Source organism: Dermacentor albipictus, chromosome 10 (assembly GCF_038994185.2).
Source record: "Dermacentor albipictus isolate Rhodes 1998 colony chromosome 10, USDA_Dalb.pri_finalv2, whole genome shotgun sequence".
In the NCBI taxonomy this organism is placed as follows: Eukaryota; Metazoa; Arthropoda; class Arachnida; order Ixodida; family Ixodidae; genus Dermacentor; species Dermacentor albipictus.
Window position 1 is genome coordinate 31,226,287 of NC_091830.1, and position 19,776 is coordinate 31,246,062.

A 19,776-nucleotide genomic window follows, 5' to 3' on the forward strand; every position below is an offset into this window, starting at 1 on the left:
ACATCAGCATTTTATCATATAGCTCAGGTTGGCGGACACCTTTATTTCAGAGGAACAACAATGAAAAAACCGGCGGCTCAAGATCGTGATACCATTCTTCTCGCTACAGACTCGGCACTACGATTCGAACGTGCCACACGGGCTGGGCGACCCGAACGCGATCGCAAATATTGTCCTTTCTTTAAGGAACGTCGCGTCTTAAAAAAATCGCTTCGGTACAGCCTATCCACAAGTCGGTCGGAGAAGTCCAATGGCCGCCAACCAGAAGCCTTCACCATATGCATCCAGAGCATCAGTCCCCACTGCCCTCTGCGCACAATGGAAGTTTCATGTGCGGATTTCTTGTGTGTGAAGGTCACATTTCCTCTGACCATGGATTCAGTGTTGTCTGCGGAATACCAGTGGATGCGTGATCTGATGTTTACGTGTCCAACGTTTGCGAACAAAGCAAGGTGTCCGGTCACGTAGGCGTCGTCAATGGCGTAACCCTTGACGAACTTCGATGCCCTGAAAAGCTTCCGCATCGTTTCCATCGTCATGATCATGGACCTCCCTGAACAGTACAAAGGGTAGACGTCTTGGACGAGGTCGTCTTCAGGGACACAGTACTTGCTGCTTGGGTCACGGTATACATCATTGTGCGCCCACACGTAGCAATGTATAGAGTCGTTATTCTTTGGCAGCTCCACGTCCAGGTATTGCCGAAGCTGGAACGGCTGCACACCAACGTCATCGTCGATCTTGACGATGGTGCGCACGTTGGGACAGTACTCGGTCACCCATCGCATGCCGCCGACGAACTTGTGGATAATTGTAAAGAAGGTGTCGTTGTAGGGTAGCATCACAACGTCCCCTGTAGCCCCTACCTCGAGCTTCGTCCACATGTTCACCAGGGGGTCTTCGTGTTTCCCAATGAAGAAGATGCCGGTCCAGTTGAAAGCGGTCCGGGCGGCCTCTTCGAACAGAGTGGCACGCAGCTGAGCACGACGTTTCCAGTTCACCGGCGCCGTGTGCACAAAGAACAGAGTGTCCAGAGGTTGGCTGCAAAGCTGGCGGACTGCCCAGCCACCACTGTGCCACTCCTGGTCTGGTCCTGGTCCGTCCAGAGAGTCGATCCGGTGCTGGCAGCCCCGCGGTGCCTTGTATTTTGAAACCTGTTCAGTAGGCCGTGTCGTACGGCGTTCCTGTTGCTCGACTACCCGATGGACGGGATGCGGCGCCGTTGCGACTTTTGCCTTCCTTATCTGGCCCATCAATATTATGCTCGACAGGGTCATCATTGCGATGACGAAGAATTTCCCCTTGTAGCAACTCCGAGAAAACGGCTCCATGCCAAATCTCGTCAATGCTCGAGAAGCCATCTTCTCGTCTTCTTCGCCGTAGCTTCTGGCGCATGTCCGTATTTGTGGGTTGGCCAAACGAGAGGTACGCTTGATTAAGATATAAAAAAGAAGTATGTCACTAACTTCTTTTTCCGTTTCTCACTGATGAACTAGAAGAGAAATGAATTATCGTTTTTATGCTAAATTTGATTGGCAGTTAGACATTTACTTCGAAATTCCCGTCTTATTCTGGGCCATTGATGATGATGATGATGATGATGACAACGACGACGAAGCCTCATTTAATGGCACACACCCACTGCGGGGGAAATGCCAGAACCGGGTCGTATCTGGGCCTTCATTGCATATCACGTGGTGAGTGAGTGAGTGAGTGAGTGAGTGAGTGAGTGAGTGAGTGAGTGAGTGAGTGAGTGAGTGAGTGAGTGAGTGAGTGAGTGAGTGAGTGAGTGAGTGAGTGAGTGAGTGAGCGAGCGAGTGAGTGAGTGAGTGAGCGAGCGAGCGAGCGAGCGAGCGAGCGAGTGAGTGAGTGAGTGAGTGAGTGAGCGAGCGAGCGAGCGAGCGAGTGAGTGAGTGAAGAAACTTGTCGCGCACCCGGCTAGTCCCACGTCAGGACCGGTACGTCTCGCCCGCCGGCCCGGTCGCGGGCACGCCGGACGGCCAGAATTTGCTTTTCTAGAGAGGGGCTACGCAGAAGCGAGTCCCACTCCTCCTTGATGAACTTGCGGTATGTCGACCCACACTGCCAGAGATGTGAGCTAGGGTGGAGGTCTGCCCGCAGGACTGGCAGGCGTCATCGCGATACACGTCGGGGTAAGCCTCGTGGAGAGCGGACAGAGACGGATATTGACACGTGTATCTATATTTATCGGGCGACCAGGTTTCGCCGCCTAACAAATCTTATCGCACAGCGCGGGACGCGCTTGCATGTATCCGAAGTTTCTGGAAAGTTATCGATGCTTCTATCCGCAGTCTGTTGTCGCCGAACCTTGTGTTATCTGATTTATTCGCCTGACGCGAATGATGTAGAACTTTATGGAAGGCACGCGGGTCTCAACGATTAGTCTGGAACATTCGACGATTGTGTATAAAAGCCGACGCGCTTGAACCGCTGATCAGATTTTCGACGATCGCCGACCGTGTTCGCCGCTATCGTTGTGCTATAAGTGTACCCTGTTTTGTGGGCACAGGTTCACCCAATAAAAGTTAGTTTTGTCTACCACAGTATTGCTACTGTGTTCTTAACGTCACCACCACGTGAAAATATGTGCTGGTCTCTAGAAGCCTAAGCGAAACGCCTTGCGCCCTATTCAACTTGGGGTGAGGGGGTAGAAAGACCCTTCTGGACATGTAGAAATATTTAATGATCTCGTTCTGAGTAGTGGGAGCGTCCCTGTGACCGTAGACAGAAGGGGAGTCAGTGCTTTTTATAGAGGAAGCGCGGTCGGTGAGGTCACGCGCAGCTTCGTGAGCAGACTCATTGAGGTTCGGGGGAGCACCCTCGACTGACCCTACGTGAGCGGGAAACGAGTGAATTGAATGGTTTGTGAGAGCATATGGACTCGAGCCGCTAAGAAGACGAACAGCTTCCTTGGCGATGCAACCTTTCTGAAAAGCCCTAACTGCCGTTTTGGAATCACTATAGATTTCGGACCCACGACCATCTAGCAGGACAAGGGTGATGGCGCCTTGCCCGGCGACTCCGGAGTCTGAACTGCGAATCGAGGCGCTATTGGAAATATTGCCGCTCGCGTAGACCACAACGACGGCAAAGGTCTTCCAGTCACTGTACGCCGCGGCGTCGACGAAGCTTGCTCTAATGTCGTGTTGCTTGATCACTTTGAGGATAGCTGCTCCTCTGGCCTTGCGTCTGCCCTCGTTGTGGACGGGATGGACGTTTCAGGGCACAGGGGCCACTACCAACTTGTCTCGAATGCGCCTAGGGATCGGGGTACTGACCATCGGGAATCCAGCAGGGTGGTAAGCCAGCAATTCGAGGATGCGTTTACCTGCCGCTGTGGTGATCAGGCGAGTGAGTTGCACGCGTACTTCGGTTTCTGCAATTTCCTCGGCGGTGTAATGTGCCCCAAGCTTCAAGAGATCCTCGCTATGGGTTCTCATGGGTAGCCCAAGAGCCCTCTTGACTACTTTGCGGATGAGAACGTTGAATTTGTCTCGTTCCGCTCTTAGCCAGTTGTGCATAGAAATCGTGTACGTGAGGTGGCAGAGTACGAAGGCATTGATCAGCCTGAGAAGATTGTTTTCCTTCATGCCTCGATGCCGGTTTGCGATTCTGCGAACGAGGCAGAAAGCGATGTCTGTCCTTGCTATGATCTTGCGGAGAGCAGTTCCGTTATCAAGTTATCAGTTCCAAGTTATCCCGCAGTGATAACTTGTTCTCTTATCGTCGACCAACATCCATTCCTCTTCATGTAGGATATTCTGTGGTTCTCATTCATTGGGCCTTTTCATTCGCGCATTAGTTGCAAAATATATTTTTAACTGTTTGTATTCCCTTAACATTCGTCGCAATATTGACTTACACTGACCTTTGAACATAACAATATGCGCTCTAAGGCTATAAGACGTGAATAAAGAAATGAATTTTTCTTTCTCTCCGTCGCGCCAAGTTGGTGAACGAGCGCAACAAAAAAGCTACAATGCAGTAGGCTGTCACGTAGAAGTATAGTATCGGCGTGGATTAAGCAAAAAATAAAGCCCTTCACTTCCTGTTCTTTCAAAGTGTCGCGAACACAACTATTATTTATTCAATAAGCGGTTTATTCGCTTCACTGCTGTTGCTCTCTTATTTGAAACCTATGGCCGGTATGGGAGCACTCTTGGGGAGCGCCTGCGAACCAAGTGAATAATATTAAAACAGTATTGTATAAATAAATCGCTTTAGGCTTTAGCAGCACTGAACATTAAAGTGAAAAATATCAAAAGAATCCGTAGTGGTTGCAAGAAGATGTCAAAGAAAAATCGACTGTCTTTTTGTTGTTGTTATGACCTCAACCGAGGACTCGTGCCATACGAAGAAGTCTTTATTTCTTCACATGAGAACCGCGGAGTACCACACGGAGCTGTGCCAAAAGTCACAATTCTTGAGTTATGTGGAATATTTACACATAGCCTGATGCATATAACATATTTCTAGTCCTTGAGCTGGACTGGTAACCGAGGCGGACATTCATTGCACTAGAAATCGAAACAGAAACTTTACGGCACATATCCCGATTTACGAATTGTAATTGCAAGGCGTATCCACAAGGAATGAATCATCATTATTATCATCATCATCAGTCTTCCTTATGTCCACTGCAGGACGAAGGCCTCTCTCTGCGATTCTCAATTACCCCTGTAGAATGAATTTCCAGATTTTATTTAGGTTGATTTGGTAATTTTTCTTAATTATTTGAATATGTGCATCGTTTTGTCGTGCTAGTAATGTCCGCCTCCCTGAAAAATCCAGTTCAAGGACGAGAATTATGCTGTCTGCGACTGGCGCTCTTCAGAAATGCCATAAAGCTTAAACATGACAACCTTGTATTTCGATGTGACGCCTCTTTAAAATTGGTCATATAGGTTCGCCTGCTAATATCGCACGGAAAGAAAACGTGTTATAGCATTATCGGCTAATATCATTACAGTTGTACCACCCGCGCGACTGTAGTGAACACAAAAATGCTGCGGAATGGCCGCGGTGCTGCCAGCGCGGCCATTCGCGGTAGTTTAATTTTAGTTATTTAACTATATATAGATGCAAGTCTGAGCCAGCCGCCCCGCACTGCCGTGTGTAAGATTTGCATTGTTTGTGATGACTGTATGAGTGCGTCATAGAGACTCCGAGCCTCGTTAGCCGAAGCTGTGTATCTTTAGGACCGGTGCTCTCCCGACATTGTTGTAAACGTTCGAATAAAGTGCTTTTTACAGCGCAAACTACTGTGGGCGCATTCCTATAACCCATTTCGGTTGGCAATGTTGTGTACCACGGCTGGTGGCCGTCCCAGCTATCGCCAGGAATGAGAAATGCGAAGTTCCTGCCGGTATCAAATTCGGGCCCTCTGCAATGGAGACAGCTCCCCTACCCATGCGCCACGCCAGCGCTTGCTAGAAGCTACGGAAACATGCCCTTAGCCCATAGTTCGGCTTCAAAATCGCAACTGCGCAGGGAAGCCTCCCACTTGAACCACGTAACGTCTTCGTCATCCCGTAACGCGGGGCACCACCAGAGCATGTGATCTAAGTTGGCAAAGTATGAGCAAAGTGTGCAAGTGTTTAACGTTTTAATTTCGGTATTCATCCGGTCGAAGATGGTGGGGCTAGAGTATGCCCCGACGTGCAAGAATCCGAGTGTCAATGCCTGAGGTCTGTTCATTTTACCGCGCGGAGCGGATACTTCCGCCTCATCGGATAAAAGTACTTCGTGGGTTCGTTGTACTGGGCAGGGGGATCCCGAATGTAGGAAACCTCAGCACCGCGCCACGAGACAGCTACGCGTTTGACGACTCCTGGCGCTGACCTGCGGACCGACTCGTGTTGATTGCACGTGGCGACCTTGATGTGTTCCAAGTGAACGGGTCCCCAGACGATCGTGTGTTCCTTGATTTCCTTGTCCCGTAGGATCCGCAAGACCGATTTCGAGACGGTGCCCTTGGCGAATGCTCGCACCGCCGATCTCGAGTCCCGGTATATATCGTCTATCTCCCGTCATCCAGCAGTGCCAAAGCTCTTGCGGCCTATTCCCTAATCTCGGCCGCCGTCATCCCGACCGTCGAGGAGTTTGTTATTTTCCCTTCCTGATCGACGCAGACTGTAGCGAACGCCTTTCCGTCAGGGTACCGGGCTGCATCGACGAAACAGCAACTCCGGGCATGTGCGTCGGCCTCTTCCAGGAAGGCTTTAGCCCTAGCCCTTCGTCTGCCCACCTTGTATTCGGGAAGGACATTCCGAAGAATGGGAGCAACAGTAATGCACGCTCTCTGTTCTCGAGGTATCCTGCAGAAGCTCGTCTCGATCTCCGTTGGGGGAACTCCAAGCTCTCTCAGGATGTTTCTCCCGGCACTGGCGGTAGAAAGCCCTCTCCTGTGACTCCACTATGTCTTCCAGCGTGTTGTGCATGTCGAGGTGGAGCAGTCATACCGAGCTCGTGTAGATGGGTAGCCCGAGGGCTCTCTTTGTCGCCTTTCTGATCAACGAGTTCAGGTTTATCTGCGCTTGGGCTTATAAAGTAGTAGCGAGCAACATTTACTGCCATTAAGGAGTCAAATACCTTTAAAAACTGTGAGGTGGGGAAAACAAGTCGATAACCGAAAGTACCAGTGAAACTACCGAAAAGGGACAAATAGAAAGGGAAAAAAAGATATATGTTGCTGAAATTGCCTTACTCTTCATGCTATGTTTATTTTTTTCAGGAACTATATTCTTACAGTGTGTTTGTGATGGTGATAATTAGTGGTTATATTGGTGCAAGGGCCACATGTGGCCAAAGAGCGCCATATCGGTGATAAGGTTATGAAACCTATTTGTATGTCGTCTACGTAAACGGAATAAAAAATGGCTGGCGGTAATGAAGCATGAAGCGTGTTCATCTTCACAATAAAGGCGTGAACGAGCACACCTCCCCTCGGTACAGCAGTTTCTTCTATAGAAGGTCCCGACAATACAATGCCAATTTTCACGTGGAAGGTACGTTTGGACAAATAGCTTTCTAGTATGTTAAGCATATTTCCTAGAATGCCCATTCCCGACAAATCTCGCAAGATCCCGTATCGCCACGTTGAGTCGTACGGCTTCTCCATATCAAGGAATATCGATAGGAAGAACTGTTTATGTACAAATGCATCATGGATATTTCCTTCAATGCGCACAAGGCGATCAGTCGTGGACAGCCCTTTTCTGAAGCCACACTGATAAGGATCAAGCATATTGCTGAGTTCAAGTAAATGTATGAGTTGACGATTAATCATTTTTTCCAATAGCTTACATAGGCAAGTTGTAAGAGCTATCGGGCGATACCTTGCCGCCAAGAAATGGTCTTTACCCAGCTTCAAGACGGGAATAACAATAGCTTCCTTCCATGAGGATGAGAGGTATCCGCTAGCCCATATAGAATTGAAATGTGAAAGAAGTGCCATCTGTGTGTCGCTGTGTAAGTTTTTGGTCATGTCATGCATGATTTTATCAGCTCCCGGTGCAGAGTTTCTACATGTGCTCAAGGCCGCTTTCATCATCATCACCATCATCAGCCTGCTTACGCCCACTGCAGGGCAAAGATCTCTCCCATACTTCAACTACTCCGGACATGTACTAATTGTGGCCATGTTGTCCTTGCAAACTTCTTAATGTCATCCGCCCACCTAACTTTCTGCCACCCCCAGCTACGCATCCCTTCCCTTGGGATCCAGTCCGTAACCCTTAAAGAGCATCGGTTATCTTCCCTCGTCATTACATGTCCTGCCCATGCCCATTTCTTTTTCTTCAACTAAGATGTCATTAACCCGCGTTTGTTCCCTGACCCAATCTGCTCTTTCTTATCCCTTAACGTTACATCCATCATTCTTCTTTCCATAGCTCGTTGCGTCGTGCTCAATTTAAGCTCGGCCATATTAAAATAATAATAATAATGTTTGGGAGTTTACGTGCCAAAACCACTTTCTGATTATGAGGCACGCCGTAGTGGAGGACTCCGGAAATTTTGACCACCTGGGGTTCTTTAACGTGCACCTAAATCTAAGCACACGGGTGTTTTCGCATTTCGCCCCCATCGAAATGCGGCCGCCGTGGCCGGGATTCGATCCCGCGACCTCGTGCTCAGCAGCCCAACACCATAGCCACTGAGCAACCACGGCAGGTGGCCACATTAAAAGGATGCTTGTATGGATCATCCGTACGGGATTTACGATCCAGTGCCTTAAGTTCAGCTAATTGTTTATATTTGAGGATTTACTTTGTTTAATGTGTGGAGCTTGATAGATGTTCGAAGTGTTTGCCCAGAGCGTTGCCCTGGTCTTCCAAGCTAGTCCCTTTGTCGTCAACTAAGGGTAATGGATGGATTTGCTCCCCATTAGATTTCTTAAGCCATTCCATACTTTGGACTCTTGAGTGTAGGAGGTGATGCCCGAGAGAAACCTCTCCCAGCTAGCCTTCCGTGCCTGTCTGCGCGTGCGCCTTAACCGTGATTTTACCCGTTTAAATACTATGAGATTTTCTGCAGTCGCGGAGCCGTGCAGCTAACCCCACGTTTTGTTTAGTTTCCTTCGCGCCAGTCTGCACTGCTCATTCCATCAGGGGACCCGTGTTTTACATTAGAGACCTTGTGTTTGTGAAATGAACTTTTCAACTGCATCGAGTATAAAACAAGCAAAATATGCCACTGTTTCATCTACGCTCAAATCAGTGATAAGATGTCGTGATAAAAATGTTGATTCCTTAAAATGATTCCATTCGGCGGAAGCTAGCTTTCACCGGGGAGCGTGCGGAGGGCATTCGTGTTGACGTATAAAATGTAACATTACAGGGAAGTGATCACTTCCACAGGGATTTTTGGTTACATGCCACTGCATGCAGAAAAAATTGATGAAGAGCCGATCGACAGGTCTACTGACGAATATGAATTATGATGAATATTATATTACGCTGGATCCTTCTTGTTGAAGAGGCATGCACAAGAGTTTACAAGAAAGTTGGTATAGGATAAGCTTATTGAAGAGTGGCCCCATACTCCGTAGAAAAAGAAACATGTGGACCGAGTTGGCGTCAAAGCCAGGTTCAGTGAAACCGTGTTCACCAGCGCGTCACTCTATCTGAACAGGCTTCCCGGACTGCATTCAGCTGGACTGGCATGTTCTTCATTGGGGAACACTATTACCCCCTGGTGAACGTCTGGACGAACCTGGAGGCAGAGGTTAACTTGGCCATGGACTACCTAGCGACCCAAGTTGATGGGAAATAGGTTCGGCATTTGAAAAGATACCTATAAACAGTGAAAACTTGGGTAAGTTCCCAAAGAATGCTAACAGTACACACACACACTCGTAAATGCCCACTGCCCGAAATCGGCTTGGACAATAGTCATTGAAGACCAGCACATACCCAGTGCCATATACCCAATGACCCCAGTTAGCCTCAAAGAGGACCACATTCCGATAAGTACATACCCAGTGGTTCAAGCTGTCGTCAAAGAGGTCTCTTGCGGAGCAGGTCATAGCCAGAGGCATATGCCCAGGGACCCAAGTTTACGCCAAGGAGATTCGCCGAAGAGCACCACATATCGAGAGTTACGTACCCAGTGATTCAACTTGGTTCGACTGTCAGTTTTCAGCCCTGTCGTCCCAGCACCAGGGCCCGCTTCTTTAACCACTTGACCACACAGCGACACAAATTGGCGGGAAAGAGAATAGGCGTGGAAATAGAGACTTATAGGCATGGCCAAAACTGGGCTAAGTTCCCAAAGAATGCTAACAGCTATAAAAACTGATAAAACATCAATATTTTATAGGATAGTTCAACTTTGCAGCAACATGACATGTCCGAGGAACCGCAGTGTTCTAAATTGGCGGCTCAAGTTTGTGATATGATCCTCTTTTCCGATTCGACACTTAGTTGCGAACGTACAACACGGTGTTTGCTCTAATGTGAATACTGCTCAAGCACTCGCAAAAATTGTCCTTCCTTTATGGTACGTCGTGTTACACAATAATAGCGTCGGTATAGGTTGTCTGCGTTTAGGTTGGCGGACACCGTTATTTCCGAGGAACCGCACTGAAATAACTAGCGGCTCAAGATTGTGATACCATTCTTCTCTTTACAGACTCGGCACCACGGTTCGAGCGTGCAACACGGTCTTGAAGATCGGAACGCGATAGCTAATAATGTCCTTTCTTTAAGGAGTGTCGTGTCTTTAAAAAATCACGTCGGTACAGCCTGTCCGCAAGTCGATTGGAGAAGTTCAATGCGCGCCAACCAGGAGCCCGCATCATATGCATCCAAAGCATCAGTCCCCACTGTCCTCTACGGTCAGTGGAGGTTCCGTTTGCGGGTTCCTCGTGTGTGAAGATCACATCTCCTTTGACCATGGATTCAGTGTTGTCTGTGGAATACCAGTGCATGCGTGATTTGATGTTTACATGTCCAACGTTTGAGAACAAAGCGAGGTGTCCACTCACGTAGGCATCGTCAATGGCGTAACCCTTGACAATCTTCGATGCCCTGAAAAGCTTCCGCATCGTTTCCATCGTCATGATCATGGACCTACCTGAACAGTACAAAGGGTAGACGTCTTGGACGAGGTCGTCTTCAGGGACGCAGTACTTGCTGCTGGGGTCACGGTGTACATTACTGCTCAACCACACGTAGCAATGTATAGAGTGGTTATTCCTTGGCAGCTCCTTGTCCAGGTATTGCCGAAGCTGGAACGGCTGTACGCCGACGTCATCGTCTATCTTGACGATGGTGCGCACGTTGGGACAGTACTCGGTCACCCATCGCATGCCGCCGACGAACTTGTAGATAATTGTAAAGAAGGTGTCGTTGTAGGGTAGCATCACGACGTCCCCTGTAGCCCCTACCTCGAGCGTCGTCCACATGTTCACCTGGGGGTCTTCGTGTTTCCCAATGAAGAAGATGCCGGTCCAGTTGAAAGCAGTCCGGGCGGCCTCATCGAACAGAATGGCACGCAGCTGAGCACGGCGTTCCCAGTGCTTCGGCGCCGTGTGCACAAAGAACAGAGTGTCCAGAGGTTGGCTGCAAAGCTGGCGGACTGCCCAGCCACCACTGTGCCACTCCTGGTCTGGTCCTGGTCCGTCCAGAGAGTCGACCCGGTGCTGGCAGCCCCGCGGTGCCTTGTCTTCTGAAAGCTGTTCAGTAGGCAAGGTCGTACGGCGTTCCTGTTGCTCGAGTACTCGATGGACGGGATGCGGCGCCGCTGCAATTTCTGCCATCCTTATCTGGGCCATCAATATAATGCTCGACAGGGTCGTCACTGCGATGACGAGGAATTTCCTCTTGTTGCGACTCCGAGAAAACGGCTCCATGCCAAATCTCGTCAATGCTCGAGAAGCCATCCTCTCGTCTTCTGCGCCGTAGCTTCTGGCGCATGTCCGTATTTGTGGATTGGCCTAAGGAGAGGTACGCTTTATTTAGATATAAAAAAGAAGTATGTCACGATCTTCTTTTTCCATTTCTCACTGACGAACTAGAAAAGAAATGAATTATCATTTTTATGCTAAATTTGATTGGCAGTTAGACATTTAATTCGAAATTCACGTCTTATTCTGGGCCATTGATGATGATGATGATGATGATGACAACGACGACGAAGCCTCATTTAATGGCACACACCCACTGCGGGGGAAATGCCAGAACCGGGTCGTATCTGGGCCTTCATTGCATATCACGTGGTGAGTGAGTGAGTGAGTGAGTGAGTGAGTGAGTGAGTGAGTGAGTGAGTGAGTGAGTGAGTGAGTGAGTGAGTGAGTGAGTGAGTGAGTGAGTGAGTGAGTGAGTGAGTGAGTGAGTGAGTGAGTGAGTGAGTGAGTGAGTGAGTGAGTGAGTGAGTGAGTGAAGAAACTTTATTGCAGGTCCGGCCACGACGCGAACTCGTCGCGCACCCGGCTAGTCCCACGTCAGGACCGGCAGGTCTCGCCCGCCGGCCCGGTCGCGGGCACGCCGGACGGCCAGAATTTGCTTCTCTAGAGATGGGCTACGCAGAAGCGAGTCCCACTCCTCCTTGATGAACTTGGGGTATGTCGACCCACACTCCCAGAGCATGTGAGCTAGAGTGGAGGTCTTCCCGCAGGACGGGCAGGTGTCCTCGCGATACACGTCGGAATAAGCCTCGTGGAGAGCGGACAGACACGGATATGTGCCGGGGGTGCCTTCTACGTGAAGCCGAGGCCAGAGGGGTGTGCAATTGACTCCGCCAAGGGGCCTTAAAAGTCCAAACACTCAGCATCTTATCAACCCCAGGATCCCCTTTTCCCCGGACACGGCTAAGCCGCGCTCGGTTAGACGCGGGGGGGTCCAACCCTCGTGTGCTCGGGTACGTGGTGTCGCAACACACCAAACGCCTGCTGACGCAGACGCCCCCGCGGGCCTGTTTTAGGGATCTTCGCTGTAGAACCACTCACAATATATATCACGTATAGGAATCCGGCTGGGACCATTGGTATCGATCCTTCGATATACAGGTCGTTTCTGTCTAGGGGCGTTAGGCCGTATCATAACCATGCGATCTCAGCGCAATTAAAAGCGCTGACTACCGAGTTTGCGCAACCATACCACAGCCCGTGCTCCCTCAGACGCAACTTGCTTAGTGTGGGTTTCCAATTTAGCGTTCCGTCATGTAAGTGATGCCCAGATATTTGAAAGATTCGACAGGGATAACGATCTCATGAAGGCTCCACATTGAAATATATACAGAATCCTTTAGAGGACAAACGGGAAGCCCACCATTCCCGATATTCAACGACAAAATTAAATTAGAATCTGGGGTTTTACGTTCCAAAACTACCATCTAAATATGAGGCACGCCGTAGTGGAGGACAACGGATAAATTACGATCACCTGGCGTTCTTTAACAGGCGCCCAATGCTCGGTTTTGCGTTTCACCCCCATCGAAATGTGGCCGCCTCTGTCGGGATTTGATCCCGCGACCTCGTGCACAACACCAAAGCCAGTGAGCAACCACGGCTGGTGACATTCAATGGCAACTTTACCTTCAATAAGAATGCAAAAAAATGCACAAGAACGAATATCATTAGTAGACGCGTGAACGCAATGTCGTCTCTATAATCGTATAACGAATATCCTCGAGGAGAGCAAGAGCTTAAAAATCGGGTAGGCTACGTATCAGGGACGCAGCCGCAGTGAGGTATGTGAGGCACCTTCTGGGTACTTCACATACCGCAAACGGTGTAACGGCACCAGGGTACAAAGATGTACGTGACCAAACACACAAGTTACATTTGGTCATGAATTGGAGAGGTTACACGCCTAGCTTATGTTAAAGCCGTTCTGGGTCATACGGTCTAATTTTTGCAATCATGCTCACTACTTATTCGTAGTGGCCCCGCCGTGGCACGTAATGTGGTGGGCACAAAGTGGCATCCGTCTGTCTTACTGTCCGGGTCTCTTCGCGCCATTCCTGGACTCCGCGTGTCAAACGCGGAGACGCCTTAACCGAGCAAGCGCTGAATTTCTGCAAACGATTGCGCACTTTTACGTCCTATAACTACTGATGAACACAGGTTTAATTTTGATAGACTATACCTACTAATGGTCAGCGAGCTCGCTCAAACGCGACCGCTCAATCTCAGACCGCCAAAACACTCGCAGTTTCGACCGAAAGGCGAAGCCGATTGCGACAGCAAATCACTAGACAGCTATACAAGTCAGGATAGCAGTTTTATCAGCCGTTTAAAGTTGTGACCATTTGCTTCTAACTAAATTTACAAGCGTGGTGTCACACGTGCACAGGTAAACAAGAACACATCGCACTCGATGGCCGCGGAAACTCGCTGTCAAAATGCTAGGCCGGTATAACGCTGGAGTTAGGAAACGCGGCAGCGGCAGCGAGCGAATTGGCACTCGTGTTGTCTCGCTTCATCGTGAATTAAACGTTGAAAGCACGGCGCATGTGAAGCTACCGGCACTCGGCGCATGCAATTTGTCCACATCGGAGATCGCTTTGATTAGGCCCAAGTCTTCTTTTTCGCACCGTACACTGGCAGCTCCTCCAGCGGACAATACAGCGTCAAAGAGAATTCGTTACGGTTCCTCTCTCTGACTCGAGGCAGCATTATTGCGACTCTCGTTCTCTTTCAACAAAATTACTGCTCATTTTCTGATAGCAGCACCAATTCCTGGAGTATTTCCAGACTACTTAATATCCCTGAGAATTTCCGGTTTTCTCGGTTGGTAGACACCCTGAATGTTATGGGTTATATGCATGCGAGGTTGAATGTGTGTGCAGCCTTTCCAGGAGACCCCTAAAGCAAGTGCTCAAAAGCACGATAAGGGGGCAACGATTTAAAGTGTGCGGCTTAAATTCAGGCAACTAGAATTCTTAATGCAACTGCTGAAAAGAGATAGCCAAGGAAAACTGAGCGGCAATTCTGCAGTCGCACAAGCACATTCTGGTACTTCTGGTATCCGAATGAAGCGCAATACACGTCAACAACATTCGACACGGTGGCACCCGACCTTGGCACTTCAGGTCGAATTAGTATCCGCTTCTGAAACGTGTACGCCTTTCACGGGAACTGGATGTAGTTTCGGTACCCTTCATCTTCCCTCGGAGGCAAAGTCGGGCCGCTATTTCGGCGGTCACAGGAATTTTGGATCGCAGCTCTTGGGCGCCCGTTCCTGCGTTTCACGTCGTCGGCGTCCCTCGGCGTAACCGAGCGAACGAGCACAGCGAAGGGCGAGGAGGAAAGCGGATGAGGGTGCAGCAGAACTGTAGTATAGTGTCGCCCCCTGTCAGATCTATGTGTCATCGCACATGTACGTTTTGTAGTTGTTTAGCTAGATGGCGCACCCCCCTTCTGTCATGTGACGAACATTGGACCAATCGGGAGGTATCATCTGGCGTGTGAACCCTTTATTAGCAATAAACGGCCGAGGATGGCCGAGTCTTCGTTCCGGTTTCCAGCGGGAGCAGTTCGCTCAGTCTCTTTCACTGCGCCGGCGCTAGCCGCGCGTTCGCTGGTCGGGGCCCCCCGCTTGCCTTCCGCTGCCGACACAACAAGAACCACGACGCGGAAAGCAAGGGGGGATATGGGAAAGCGCGAGAAGCTTAGTGCCGTGCAAGACGGGCTCTGCCGAGATGACCGCTACGAGATGGCGCCAAAGTAGCGCGCCGTCGTCCGTGCACCGATGGCATGCCGCGAGCGCGCCCACCGATACCATATATGGAAACAAAGCGCGGTCATTGAAGTTTCTGCATGGCATCGTCAATTTTTCTTACCGTGTCTCACATCCCATATATATTCCTTCAGACATTCCTCGGTCAAGTAGGAGTCACCATAACCTTAATATTAAGCCTTACTTTGCTCGATCTAATAAATTTAAGTACAGCTTTTTCCCACGTGCCATTGAATTCTGGAACTTAATTCCCGGAACAATTAGGTCACTGCCATTAAACGATTTCCTGTTAAAAGTTAACCACACCTGATTTTACGTATTTCCTTGTTGTTACAGCGTATTTACTCATTCTCGTTTTTGTACTGATTCTCAGTGTTGCTGCTATTTTGAGTTTCATTTGTGTCATCTGCCTTATTTCATGTGAATTTATTATGTTATTGTTTACTTAGTTTTTTTGTATGACCTTTTTTGTCTAACCCACTCCTGCGATAGCCCCATATAGGGGCTGCAGTATGTACAAATAAAATAAATAAAATCAATAAATGAGCGGAGCTGTCTGCAGCGGCTGCCGTGAATCGCGCCCACACGTCACCCACCCACGCGCTGCCTCTCGCGATCTTCCGATCACCGTGGCAGTCGCGCCACCCTTTGCTCCGTTGGGAATGCGCCACACGATACCGATGGTCCGCGCCAGCTAACACATCGCGAAATGAAGGCGCATATAGCTGCGCTCAAATTTCACATTAGGGAGTATTGTAATCGTCGAATTTTTTTTATTTCTTTAACAGAAATATGGGGGGAAGGAGTTGGGGGGTTGACTTTGCAAACTGCAACTAGACTAGGGCTCCGGTCCTCTGCTGACTTACGACATCAAACGAGCAGCGGCACACTTTTTTTAAATCTTTGACACCAACTTGGAGCACCGAGTAGGTGCCACTCGGTCTGTGCCGGCTTCAATGAACTTCTGCGATGCCAACTTAGTCATCACGAGACGGGCTCCGCTACTCTTTTCAGTCTTGTGTTGCACCCATATTCCCATACCATGTGGCATAGTATGTTGGAAATATCACAGAATTGTGTGTCATTTCTTTGTTCCTAGAGCACGTAAGACCCCACAAGGACTATTACAACTATCAATGTCCTTTACAGCAGTGGTGGCATTAGCAGAACTCGTGAAGACTGTCCAACTCCAAGTACCGGCTGGCCAGCAAATCACGGCACAAATGACTCATCAGCTTAGTGAATGCATCGGCTCTACTTAATTTCGTTCTACTACTAGTACGTCTGCTCATTCCTTCTTGGATAACTTCAAAACAGCAGTGACCAACCAAAGTACAGCTTAAGAAAATGTTTAATAAGCACACCATCAGTATGTACAACTTGACAAAGCAAGAGCTGGACAATGTCAGGTCCTTAAGGACAACATTTCAGCCACTCCTCACACCAGCACAAACATATTTTCTAAGGGCATTTGGGCTGCTGGAAATGTAAATGTTGCCGACGCCTTGTTATTGAAAGCCAAATTTTGCACCCTCATGTCTATGGCCAACAGCATGACACCAACAGAGCATAGCATTACTATCCCAATGCGCATTGTAAACCCTTAGCACGCATGTTCCACAACTGTGCAATCATCTGAAAAAAGGCAGAGGGGAGAGTAGCTGTGGGATCTTCACAGATCTGGCAAATGCAAAAACAAAACAATCCAGAATGATGTCAATGGAACTGCCATGAAAGCTTGAGTCTTAAATGCTTTATGTACAGAAAGATGGCAAAAAAAATGTGCAGAAAAAATTACACAACACACAGCTACATGTGCAAACTAAAATAAAACAGAGGCTAGGGAACACTCAAACACTAACAAGTATGGTCGCTGCATGACTTTTCTGCAGCAGCTACCACAGAACCGAAACAATAAAATATGTCTACTGTGCTCTTTGCAGGTACTATACCAGTGACTAATATTGTTTTTAGTATTCAGAAAGCAACTGACTTCTTTGGCAAGGAAAGGAAACCAACAACTTTGGATTATCAATAGGCAAATACTGACTTGCACTAGGGGACACATGACAGTTTGGTGCATTCAAACTCACAGAATCTATACTTGCATACCGGACATTTGAAACAGCAACGTTAAGGACTCAGCTGAATCTTGCAAGCAAAACACGGCTACTTTTTTAACACTACCGGCTAGGCGACCGCCTACTCGCAGACTCATAAGAAGCCATCACACCCGTCAACGCCTACATCACAGTGAGCCAACGGGGACAATCGGACACACACTGTTACAAGTTAACCGCCTTTCCACATATGGAATGATCAAGATAGCCTTCAAAAGTTGTACGTTTAGATTTCTACTGCACTCTTCCATCTGTCTTGCTTTAAATGGCAGCATCTTATCAACGGTTATCATTGTGACGTTATCAACATTAAATGCCGCCCTGCTTACCGCATTAGATGCAATCACAGCCCTGCAACATGTAGCTCAGGCGCTCTATTCTCACAGTACCCTCAAAATGAGCGTATTCGTGCTCTTAGCTGGTAACAAAATGCATACCACAGAGGTGCATCTCCTCAAAGAGCAATTGTAGCGCAGATGTACCGCACATCCTCATGCACACTTGAAGAAGTAGTTCCCGACAAAGCACCGTTACGTAAACACAAAACAAGGCAACTGACAATCCACAACTCCCACTGCAGCAGCCTTGCTTTCTGTGGAAGCAGATGTGGATGTCACAACATATTCCAACTCTCAGCCACACCTCAGGCATGAACAGTTTCCAAAACAGCTTTGCACGTGCAAAATCTTGTGACCGGGCCAATTGAAAGTTTAACAAGAGTGTAAACAAATGGACACAGGCTCCCCACTTGAGCACTGTTTTATGCACCCTCATATTTGCCAAGTTAGTGCCCCAAATGGGACAACTTGCCTTTCCCTAAGAATTTAGTTTTCTTCGGCCTTCAATGCAACCACACACTACACACAGATAGTCAAAGGAGTAAATAGAACATGGTGCTATGTCCTACTTTTCAATACATGAATGCATAAGTGCACATGATCTAAGAAGAAGCCAGGAGCAACCATTCACTCTTGTGGATGCCCAACACTCATTTAACCTTAACAATCAAGATCTCCTCAAGGTTTTGTATTATGAGCAGTCGGAGACATAGAATCGTGTTCCACTTCTTGCGCTGTCTCTATAAGATTCTACTGCATTAAAGCAGATGCACACCTTTTTCACGCACACAGCTTTCCATTTGTTTATGCTCAAAGCAAACCACATCCCAAGAAAATATCACTGCTGAAGTCGGAGCCACACAAAAAAATGCACAGGGCGTAAAATTCTGGTGCAACCGTGAACGCTTCGCCCGATACAAAGCTCGCACATTCTTTGCCTTCTAATCTTGCCGACTTCATTTGCATTAGCATGCAGTCCAATGCAAATAACACACAATCTCAGTGGCCTCCCCTTCAAATGCCGTAGTTGAACTTGACCTTCATCAGGTAGCGCATGGTGACCTGAGCAGTGTCATACACAATGTACCTGGAGGAGGGGAGTGTTAAGGAAGAGCACAAACACAGAGGCACACTTCGATATAACGAACTTCGATGTAACAAAATTCGCATTATAACAACCTATTTTTATTTCCCGATCTTAGTTCCATTGAAAACCATGTATTCTTTTTGTTTGTGATTTAACAAAGTTCTTGGCCTTTTCAAGCATGCACTCGGAGTCCATATGGCGGGTAAATCTAGCAAAAGCTATAAAAATGTTGGTTGAGGCAAAGGTTATCCGCAAGCATCTTTTCACATCAAAAGATTGAGCAGCAAAAGCACCGTGACACGGTATGCAGGAAGCACCACGCCATTTGTCACGCTGGTGAACAACTTGCAAAGGACGCAGAGCACACTGCAGCTCGGAGTGCTCGGAGAAACGCAAGAGCTAATGTTTCCTTCAGTGCAAGTGGGGGGAATCATATTTTTTTTCTCACAACTGATTTCCATACCTTTTTTACTTTCTCTTCAATTTGTGGGTGCCATCTGAAGGCAGCTGTGGGCACTAAGTGCAATCAGCCATGGTGTCCAATATTTATGGCGCCGTGCAAACAACACTCACAAATGTCGCGACACCGTGAGTCACACTGATGCATTGCGCTCGGCGCGATCTGCATTGCACGTGCTGGTGCCCATAACCTCACTATTATGGCTCGGTCTCCTTGCAAATTCTTTATAAGTTCTTTCTAATAAGATGCTATCCACAAGGCACGTCCTGGGAACTTGTGAAACTATTCTTAATGCTGAAACCTTAGAACCTCAAATTAATTAAGTTCACACAAAGTTTTTCATTGCAAGTACAGTTTTGTTATACTGAGCAGATTGCAGATCTACCACGCAGATTTAAAATGCAGATTTAACTCGGAATTCACTGTTATTTCTGCAAATTCGCACAATGGCGCTGCATTGGCTGGGGCCATGTCTGTCGTTACAAGGTTCGTCCGGGTCGACAGAACCGATCGAAATGATAATGCGACATGGGCAGAGGGAACAGCAACAATGGTAGCGCATATTTTG

At 48.3% G+C, this 19,776-nt stretch overlaps 2 protein-coding genes across 2 annotated transcripts in view; both read right to left on the reverse strand.

Annotated features, from left to right (window-relative positions):
• Nucleotides 1–222: 222 nt before the first annotated feature.
• LOC135912089 (N-acetyllactosaminide beta-1,3-N-acetylglucosaminyltransferase 3-like) lies at nt 223–1,277 on the reverse strand. Its single transcript, XM_070527665.1, has 2 exons — nt 465–1,277; nt 223–309 (listed from the first exon to the last, which is right to left on the reverse strand). The coding sequence occupies exons 1-2, from the start codon at nt 1,275–1,277 to the stop codon at nt 223–225; spliced, it is 900 nt and encodes a 299-aa protein (XP_070383766.1).
• Nucleotides 1,278–16,536: 15,259 nt separating this feature from the next.
• The window catches only part of Parp1 (Poly-(ADP-ribose) polymerase), a 68,234-nt gene continuing 64,994 nt past the window's right edge, over nt 16,537–19,776 (reverse strand). Inside the window, exon 25 of the mRNA XM_065444671.2 lies at nt 16,537–18,748. Within this exon, the coding sequence (XP_065300743.2) occupies nt 18,676–18,748 (73 nt within the window). The 3' untranslated portion in view covers nt 16,537–18,675. The remainder of the gene's footprint in view (nt 18,749–19,776) is intronic.